At 40.1% G+C, this 10,586-nt stretch overlaps 1 protein-coding gene across 1 annotated transcript in view; it reads left to right on the forward strand.

Annotated features, from left to right (window-relative positions):
* zmat4a (zinc finger, matrin-type 4a) overlaps positions 1 to 1,129 on the forward strand; it is a 131,602-nt gene extending 130,473 nt beyond the window's left edge. The window contains exon 6 of the mRNA XM_042488865.1: positions 661 to 1,129. Within this exon, the coding sequence (XP_042344799.1) occupies positions 661 to 688 (28 nt within the window). The 3' untranslated portion in view covers positions 689 to 1,129. The remainder of the gene's footprint in view (positions 1 to 660) is intronic.
* Positions 1,130 to 10,586: the final 9,457 nt, after the last annotated feature.

Raw genomic sequence — 10,586 nt, forward strand, 5'->3', positions numbered from 1 at the left:
TTTAGTCAAAAGTGACAATATCGGACATGAAACTTAAAACTTAGTCTCCAAATGAACATTTTAAGATCACTTGAACTTAGATAAGAGACATAACTTGGATGACAACAGCTTATTAGCTAGCTCAGCTCTGCCTTTTTTGGCAACGTCAGCGAGTTGACACCTGTCCGTCTGCATCAAAACATGTAAAAAACACACACTGAACACACGTGAACAGGAAGTGTAGCATCAAAATATGTCCCAGTGCAACAATGAAATTACAATTAGGAATGTCCCATATACTATCAAATTACAATTCAGAAAATAAACTCTGTCAGTTCGACTAATTAGGCTTGCCCAATAATAAAATGATAACAAAATTATGACAAATAATATTTTGGCAGTTAAAGGAGGGTTTATGCTGAGTATAGCTCAATTGCATCATTGAGCTATGGTTTTAGGCCCGCCCAAAAAATTAAAAACAGAAAAAACAGTCAACCGTCTAACTCCACAATTCGGTACTATATAGTAAAGGGTCTTTGTAGCATGTTTTCAGCAATCAGTTTCCAACATCTAGAATGTGTTTTGAAACAAATCTCTACCCGGACTTTATCTCTGAATATGAGACTTGCAGTGTGTCACTGATAAATCTAACCCTTTCCTCTGTCTGTGTTTCTCCAACAGTCTGAAGAATCAGATATGTGTCCAGTGAGCGTGGGCCCCAAGATGAAAAAAAAAACAACTACTGGATTGATGTCAGACAAGCTGTGGTCAGCTTGCCCTGCTTTTTCTGCCTCTGCCCCGCTTCTTGCTCTCCTCCACATCATTACAATTTCTCTCTCTCTCTCTCTCTCTGTTCTGTCTTTCAGTCTGTCTGTTTCAACCGCCCTGACGAGGAGGAGAATGAAGAGATTTTTTGTAACACTAGCACTGCATCAACTCTCTCACCTGTCGGTACAGTTTAAACAGTTTCTCAGCCATGCTGGCCACTCTTTATTCATTGACCTTTGACATTCCACTGCAGCTGTGTCTTTCATCCACTGAGAGTGTTGACGTGGATCTGATACACAGCGGCCTTTCTAAAACTGCATGGACAAATATTACACTTTGTTTTCCACACCAAGTACTGTACGTGTAATTTTGACTTGAGAATACGGGGGTTGTTTTTAACTCTTTTTGCTTTTACTTGAATGAAACAAAGCATATTTATTTAAAGGAAATTAAAAGTTATTAAAAGGAAAAGATTCACATTCTTGAGCATTGTGGGATTTAACTATGAGTCAGTCATTCTCTTTGCCCTCAGATTCAGTATGGCACACACAGTGCAACTCAACTATAACGCTTTTATTGCATACTGCTTGCAGTGGAGCTAAATCCCCTTGTGTCTTATAGGGGTTGATGGCAATAATGACACCGGCGGGACTTTTACCTTGCGTTGTAATGGTATAATCTAATATGGGCTTGACTTCTGTCTGTGACTGATAGAATTAATAAGACTTGTCTGCATTTACACAGGAACAGAAGATGACTTGAAGCTTTTAAAAGATATTATCACATGATCCCATTTATTTTTGTAGATTTAGCATACATTCCTATACATAATAACTCTCTAAGTTATTGCTGTGATATGGTGAGGCAAGAAACACAAGCAGTTCTCACCCTTACTGTTACCTCCAAGTAAAGTGGTTCAGATAATCGGCTCAAGTGATGGCGTGTTAACAACCTGACAGATCATCTGAACCATAAAAAAATGTTGGCATTTCTGCAAACCATGAATAAGTCATGTGCACATTGTGTAGTGAACATGTTGAAAGTTTATGTTTCATTAGTTCTGTGGATAACATGTAGTTCGTGTTTTCGGGGGAAAATCTCCGCTGGAAAAGCAGCTCTGTCTTTGTAAAATATTTTCTTTTTGTGGCGCTATACCCACTGGAGACAGTGAAAGTCCGCCACAAAGTACTCATGTTAGCTGCCTGAAACACGGGTTGCTTCAAAACACCTACGTTAGCCACAGAAAACACAGAAATGGGTTACAACAAAACACCCATAAGCCGCTGGAAATACAGCAACAGGTCTCTACAAAACACCCATGTTAGCCGCAGGAAACACAACACCTATGCTAGCAGCTGGAAACACAGCAACAGGATGCCGATTACAAAATCAGCTTATAAACTACTTCACTTTAGAAACGCTCATATAATACATATGAAAAGTGCAAATGTGACCAATTCTTGGTTTGCAGAAAGATAAAATCCCAACATTTTCATCTGGTGACTGGGTTAACTGTGCCAATCATGTTTCTTGCCCCAATCAGCTGCAGCAACTGCACTGACCGCCCAGATCTCAGAAATGACTTTGACGAGGACAAACAAAAAATATAGCCAGCCCAAAGCTACAAAAATGAGACTCTAGTTGAGGTAAACCAAAACAATAACAACAATAAAATTAGTTCTCCTAATTCAAACAGATACTAGAAGACGTGATCTCTTTCACAAATTAAAACGTTTCTTTTGCTGTGTAATGCAGCAGATACAGCCTACTGTATGTGGTCGGTGTTATAGGCTTAGAAATATTTCCTCTGGTTAAGATGCTTTCATTTCAGTATGGTCTTCATCTCAGGGAGGTGTAACTGGTTGCTTTAGTGAAATTTAACACTGCTGTTAGGAGTTGAACATGTACTGAGTCCGTTCCAGAGTCTTGTAGAATGTGTTGGTGGATAAGGTAAAATGGACTGAGCCATAATTGTTATGGTTTCAAAAAATGAATATTGATATTGTGGAGTGTTTTAAAGGGTAATTCAGCTTTATATATATACATATATCTTATTCAAAGCTTATGTAGCATTCTTCTTTCTAACATGTCATGTTAAGAAATTAAAGACTTTAAAGCCAGTGTTGTATAAATGACAACTAAGAGGAAAATTAACATTGAGTAATATGTAACTGTTGTGGATCAGATTACTTTGTAATTGCTATCAGTATAAGTGATTTCTTCTACTGTTATTTCCAGTGCTGTGTCAACTGCAGAACTGTGTTTGATCAAAATGTAGCTTTGACTTATGTTGTTAAAGCGCTTTATTTTGCAGAGACCTCAAAGTTTATTGACTGCTGAAATGACTTGAACACGGGGCTGGACATTTGTACCGTGGAGAAAGAGAAGAAAAAAAAAGTCATCACAAAACACCATGGACTGAAAACCAACCGTTGCTGGCTGATGTCAGAGCTGCCAGCCGATGTGAGAAACGCCACCGCCGACAACATTAACAATAATTTATAGAAATGTGTTTTTTAATATTGCAAATAAGATGTGCACGTATGATTTGTTATTGCAAAAAAAAAGAAAGAAAAAAAAGACTTCAATGAAATGCTTTGCTCAGCCCGAGTGATAACATTTCTGTCCAAAGGTTGCTTTGGATCAGTCGTTTCCCCTTCATCACAGGAAGTCCACCTCTCATACACCCTCTAGTCCCCTTGTGCTCTGGGTTATGTGCTCTATTGTGTCTGAGAAAAGATTAAAAGACACTTGCAACTACACAAACTCTGCTCTGTATCATGTTGCTTTTATTTCTTGTTTACAATAATTATAGTCTGTCTGTATAGTGAGTTATTATAATCACTGTAATTAATGTTTTTAACATGTCACCCACCAGCTTTAAGATAGGAAAAGCAAAAAGCAATTTAAAATCACGGCCACCGCCAAGGCAGTGCAGCACCATTCTCTTAATTTGTTGTTTTAATAACATATTTTGTTTTACAATGTTTAATCTATAGTAATCATTTATTTAGTTAATTAGTTAAATTATTCTATAATTGTGTCGTGCAAGTATAGAGTCTTAATGGACTTACAACAGCAAAGTATTGTTGCAGTGTTTCAAGAACACACAGTAACTTCCTTCATATAACATTACGTCGCAAATCAATGACCTTATGTCTTAAGCTGCGTTCACTATCAGTCAGAAAGACGTAGACTGCAAAGCAGATATTTAAGTGGACTAGAGCAGGATGGTTAAAGTAGGTGAGGCTGGCAGAAAATACCATCAACGGTTACTGTAGACAGCATTGCCTTTAAAAGTCCATTTTTTTTACAACCAGATGTTGATGTAGCTCCTTCACACAAGGTGAAAACATGGGCAATTGTTGACTATTATTAAAGGCATCTGGCTCCTCGACGTTGCCTTCAATATACATTTAAGTATATCATCATGCTTGTTTTGTTTTGCTCTCACGCCATCCCGTTGGATAATCAGTGGGCAAAAGGCATTCAGTTTACTTCCTCCATCTAGAGCATGTTGGAGGCAACATGGAGGAGCCAGATGAGAACCCTTTTGGGAGGAGGGGTTAATTACTCTTGTTAGTACAACACATGCCAGTAATATATTACATCATAATTGACCGGATTTGTGAGGAGTTGCGCGCTGCCTTCATGCCATCTAAACGTCAGAAAGCCACAATCTCAATTTGACTGTGTTTTATGCTTGCCGTAGTGTCCAGGGCGCAACGTTCCACGTCAAAATATGATGCAATTTCTCCTTTTGCATTGAGCTCAAGGGTTTTTCATCTGAGCTTTTGTAAATACAGTCAGCGCCCACTGCTTTCGCTGCGATTTTCAGAATTACAGGGATGACTGTTGGTGAAGGTATGGTCCAAAGGATTTCGGCCATTGGCTTATGAAATAAACTTTTCTTGCCATTTGCATATTATTATATTATATTACTTTATCAGCTAAAGTGAAGCATCCAACTTCAAGTCATAGCTAAGAGCTAGCTGGCTAATCTTAGCTTTTTTGTACTTAATCAGCTGACCATTTATTACTTTTACTATTTGGGGAATTGAAAAATGAATAATTTCATTTAGATTATTCATCCATTGGAATGGATGGAAGGAAAAAGTGCATAAGTATCCTAAGATTTTAAAAAAAAATCTTTATGATTTAAATATTGTATTTTAGAAATATCAGATTTGTCTGCGGTCTGCACATCACCTAAAAATCACACCTTTCCCTCTGCTGCATTAAATTTAACCACTTTTAATAAACATTATTTTCTTCTATATATTTCAATTACTGGCGGTATCAAAGATTTCACTGCTGTATGTCTCAAGAAATTATTGAGAGATTATGTTTTCTTTTTTCCCGACTTTATAATAAAACATGTCAGCGTTAGAAGTGCCAAAAAGTCACAGATTCATATACTACATGTTGATAGTAATTACTCTATTTCTGGGATCAAGAGGTCTAGCTCTGTGTAAAAAACAAAAACAACAAAAAAAAAAAAACAACTCTTTTGAACAATGGTAAAACACCAATAATAGAAATTAAAATGTATTTAAGTATTTTCTACAGATAATGTCTCTAAAACCCCCAAATTACTCAGATGAGTAATTATCTGTTGCAAACTTCTTAAGGTTATGTTTATGCTAAATTCTCAGAAAAACATCAAGATGATAAAACAATCCTCAGTGTGTTTTTGAACAGTTTGAGACGACCTCTGACAACACATGATGAGGAAAAACATTAAAATACAAACTCAATATACTGTATTTTGACATTTAATCCTTACAACTGTATTTTTTTTTTTATGTTTTTTAATGAATGAAGAGAGATCGGGAGGAAACCGGAGCAACCGGAGTAAACCCGGAAAAATAGTTACAAATGAATACAAATTTACAATGTTTTTTTGGTGAGGGAGAAACCGGAGCACCCGGTGAAAACCCTTGCAAATTGAGTCACAAATTAATGAGTGTGGGCTGAGCCCTGAATGTCCCGAAACCCTAGGAATCTAGAAATTCTCGTGCATATACCCGACCTGCGTGGGGCTGCGGTGACTGGCTGCACAGGGGTGCTACTGCTGGCCTCTGGCATCATGCCACCTTGCATGTGTGGCCCCTGGGCCGAGCTGGCAGAGAATTCCTGCTGAAGGGCGTCATGTTCCGTGGTGATCTTGTCCTTTTTTGCCCTCATGGCCTCACATTTCGCCTGCAGAGCTCTTTCTTTGTCAGCTGTCTTCTTGAGCTTCTGGAGCTCTTTGCTGAGGGCTTTATTCTGGCGTTTCAAGGCTTTTTTGTCAGCCTTCAGGGAGTCATAACTGTTGGCAAGAGCTACTTCTCCTTGGAGGCTGCTGCGGAGCTCATCAATCTGAATCTGCAGAGACCTGTTGCCCTCGCCCAGGGATTCGATCTCCTGCTTGATCTCGAGATGTGTTTGCTCCACAGCTGCTTCTTTGAGCGCTCTGCCTGCAGCTCCTGAAGTTGTTTCAGCAGAGTGTCACTGTCGTTGGTCAGGACTATTTTCTCTGCTGCCATGGTGTCAAAAGTTGCCTTGAGGTCGCTCAGAAATTGCAGGTTGTCCTTGCAGACCTGGATTTCTGCCGCTGTGGTCTTGTTGCGTTCCTTCAGGTCGTCGATGTATTTTGTCATGTTGTCATGTTCGGTCTTCCAGTCTGGCTCATTTTCAAGCTTGCTGCTGAGCTCAGACTGGGTTGTCATCAGGACTCTATTGTCTTCCTGCAGGACTGGCAACTCAGCTTCCAGTTGGATGAGTTTGCTCTTACAGTCCTCTCTCATCTGGAGCTGATTGGTGGCATCCTGAATTTCCTGCTTCAAATTGACGTTTTGTTGTTTCAAAACGTCAATTTTGTCCTGCGCTGTCTTGTGTTCGTCCTGATAGATCTTCAGCTCGTCGGATTGTTTCTTGATGCCCTCGAGTTGCTGCTCCAGGGCATCCTTTTCCATTTCGAGCTTCTTGAGTTCCGCTGTTTTGGCCTTACTGTTTTTCTTTTCAGCCTCATATTCTTCCCGCAGACTTTCAAAGGGGCTCAGCTTAGACTGGAGGTCCTGAACACTTTGCTCCAGAGGTCCAGTGCCTCATTTGACTCCTTAACGGTTTTGTAATTGTTAAAAATGGTGCTCTGCTGGTGCACCTTGTCAGTGAGGCCCCGGACCTGTTTCTGCAGGGAGACGCAGAGTTTCCTTGCAGATTTTTCCTCTGCTTGGATCTCTTCAAAAGCCTCCTCTGAGATCTCACAGTTCTTCAACTGTCTTTTGATGTTGTGGATCTCCTGGTGCAAGGTCTTGAGCTGTTCAGTGACGCCCCGCAGGTTCACAGTCATGGCGCTGAAGTCACCGTCCCCATCTGCCTGCTCCTGGTGGAGGTCCATGGCGTTAATGTCCTCACTGGAGTCCAGCAGAGGCTTGGTGTTTCTTCTACGGCTCATGTTCTGTTCTGTGAAGGTCGGAAAGTCGAAAGCACTCCTCTGTTGTCCACAGAAATACAGTGACGAGCTGTATTGTCAGTGTATTAGTGATGCTGGAGAATGCAGCACAGGTAAATCTGGATGAACACTGTGGGTAAGAGTATCTGCTGGTGGTAAGGCGGCTAACAGTTGAATGATCATCTGTCTGTCTGGTGCCACATAGGTGAGGTTCTGAAATGGAATGTTGGTGACCTAACCAAGCAAATCTGTGATGTCACATCACAGTGTTCTAGAACATGTCTTTGCTGCACTAGAATGTTGACATGTGTGACATCACTTCCTGTTATAGAATTATTGCTAAAAAAATGAGGCAGCTGTTGCCTTGGCAACAATGAACAGAGCTGCATTGTGGGTAATTTAAACGTAAACAGAATGTTCTGGTGCATTACATTATATATGTAAAAACAAACTTGTTGTTTAACAACTGTACGTATTTTAAGCCAAACTGTTTTTTTTCTATGACTTAACTCTGCAGTTGGATCCAGGTCTGCATCAACAATCAACCTGATTTATCAAAAATACCTACATACCCTCTCTGGTCAACAAGTTGTCATTCCAAGTTGTCACACACCTTGGCTTTGCAGTGGACCTCAGCAACTACGTATTGTGTTTTAGATATCCTTCTATGTCTGCTGTTGATTTTCTGGGATGGCGTTAGAGCAATGTCAACACAAGCACCTGGGGTTTACGCTGCACCTGGTTACATTTAGGCAACCAAAGCACATCAATTTCAATGCCAGGATGTCAACAAATGCACATGTTGGCACAGTTTGGATTATGGCACGGAGGCACATGGTGAGGTTTAGAGAAAAATCATCACATTCAGACTGTAAAGGACTCCTGCATGACAGTCCAGGGTTTGTTGGATCCATGACCCCTCCATCCCACCTGATAGAGATCTGCGTGCTATTTATATAATGTTGCTACTGGCAACATTTCAACCTGGCACCATTCTGCTGTGTAACACGCAGATGCGACAGGTTCTGTCTGGCCGTGTTCTCAAGTGATGCAGTTTCTTCCACACATATTATACATCTCTGTGTATAATAACAAAGAGACTGCATTCGGCCAGCTCCATTCTCAGCTGATGCCGTCCAGGGGCACATCATGCAGACGCAAAGGGTAGCTTTCGACGTCAGGATCTTACGCCAATAGCACTGTCAAAGCAGTGGTATTTGATGACTTCCAAATGAGCTGCTCTGGCAATGTTATTGCTGTGTTCAGTGATGTATTGTGAAAACATGTAAGTAAGTCAAACTCAAAACTAATGACCCAGCGAGCAAATTGTGGTTCAAAACATTCTGAGAATGGTACAATGCATCCACTGAATGTTTTAGTAACGTTTCCAGTGGCAAGTTTTCTTTGTTCCCACAACGTTCTTCTTAGACTTGGGGGGACATTCTCAATAAACTTCAAAATATGTAAAATTTTATTTTTAATTGTTAATACATCACATTACATTATATTTTCTTCTAAAATAAGGTCTGTAATGTCAGTCCTGAATATCATTTTCTGAATATTACTTTGAAAACATTCTTCCTTTGTTCTCATGTAACATTGTGGGAATGTTTTACAAAAGAACATTCACAACATCATAAAACATCCTTAAAATGTTGCAGTTAAAACGTCAGGTCTTAGTCGGCATTTAACTTCACAGGAACATCATTTGAGATGATAAACTTCCTTAAAACGTTCTTTGAACATTAGATTAAAACATTTTCTTTAAAACATTATTGCAGCTTTTAGGTAATGTTAGCCAATGTTGTGAGAATGTTCGCTGATAGCTGGGGAGTTATGATCAGTTTGTGCTCTTATTACTTTGTCTTTTTCACATGAAGCCACAGTCACAGGGACGTTTTTTCCTGCAGACGTTTGGCAGGTGGAACTAATAACATTAACGGTGCACTCTGGTCCTGCAATTACTGTAGCGCAGCAGTGAGTGATCAGTTACACCTTTGTTTGTCGAAAAAGGTTCTTTTCAGTTTAAGTTTGACTCCACAATTTTCTCTCAGATGCTTAAAAATAGCGTCACCTCCTGTGAAGCTCCTTACGGTACATTTTCTAGTGAAGTGTTCCAGCAGGTTTGGGCTCCGGTGTGTCTTGACCCATGAAGATAGATTATTCTAATTAAGCTATGCAGACAACAGCGGCCCATCAGGAAGCAAGACTCATTAATTCACTCTTTTAACATTTGAATAATAGAATGGAAATGGGAAAGGGTCCCAAATTGGTTTCTGCATGAGGAGGCGTGCAGAGGAGGAGAGTGTTGCAGAGGTATCTGTGCTGACCTCTAAGGGGTCGTTAAAATTCTCTTAACACACAGAGGGATCAGACTGCATTCATCAATTTGTCAATGACACCTTTTTTAAGCAGAGCCATCAATCAAAATGCTAACAGATCATAAGACTGTGTGGGTTACTCGAGGACGGTGTATTTTCGCTGATTAATTTCAGGAAACTTTTTCCTTTGTAGCTTTTTGGAATAAAAACCCCTTTAAATTGGGAGAGTTGAAGAAAGCTTTGTTGTGTAGATACACTTTAATGCTATTTCACGCTGCAGCCTCCTGACTGCCCAAATTATACCTGATGTGCAGGTATCCTTTTGATCTAGAGGAGTGCGCTTTCCAGAGATTGCATCAGATCATCTCTAATGTTCTACCTGAGCATGATAAAGCGATGAAGAGGAGTTAGAGCCCACAGGCTGAAGTGAATCTGAGCCAGGGAAATGTGTGGGGGTTGGTGCAGCTCTGTCCCTGAAAGAAGAGGAAGAAGAAGACACGAAGGGTTATTTTGAGGAACGGGCTAAGGTGGGATCTTTATTTCTTTTCCCGGCTCGTAAACCATCCAATGTGTGAACACTTGCAGCCGGTTTGAGTCTTGGGGGAGAAAAGAGGTGCGAAAAGAATGCCTGAATCTAGGACAGAACCCAACCAATCTGGTGCGTGTCCCGTATGTATTCCAAAGAGTGCATAGAAAATATGTGTAATTGCTCTTTTTCCAGGACTGAGGGAATTAGGGGGAGATTTACTGAGATTTGCTAAAGCACAATGCATGCCAGTGGCAGAGTTTACAATCCAAGCAAAAAATTTGCAGACTCATTATATTCCATGCAGATACTGTCTTCAATAGATGCCAAGATACATGAAGTGAGCCGGAACATTATTTAGGTTGTCTTAGGCAGGGTTTCATTTGGAAGATTTAACCCTTTAACACCTAGACCCACATCAGTTTATTTGTGCAGCAATCCGATGTCTTTAACTAGCATTTAAGCCTCTGAAACCTGAGAAAATTGGTTTGATTACTTTCAAAAACATGGAAAAAACATTGTGAGCAATTTGGCAAGAAATGTCCTGCAGTAATAG

This window comes from Plectropomus leopardus, chromosome 6 (assembly GCF_008729295.1).
Source record: "Plectropomus leopardus isolate mb chromosome 6, YSFRI_Pleo_2.0, whole genome shotgun sequence".
In the NCBI taxonomy this organism is placed as follows: Eukaryota; Metazoa; Chordata; class Actinopteri; order Perciformes; family Serranidae; genus Plectropomus; species Plectropomus leopardus.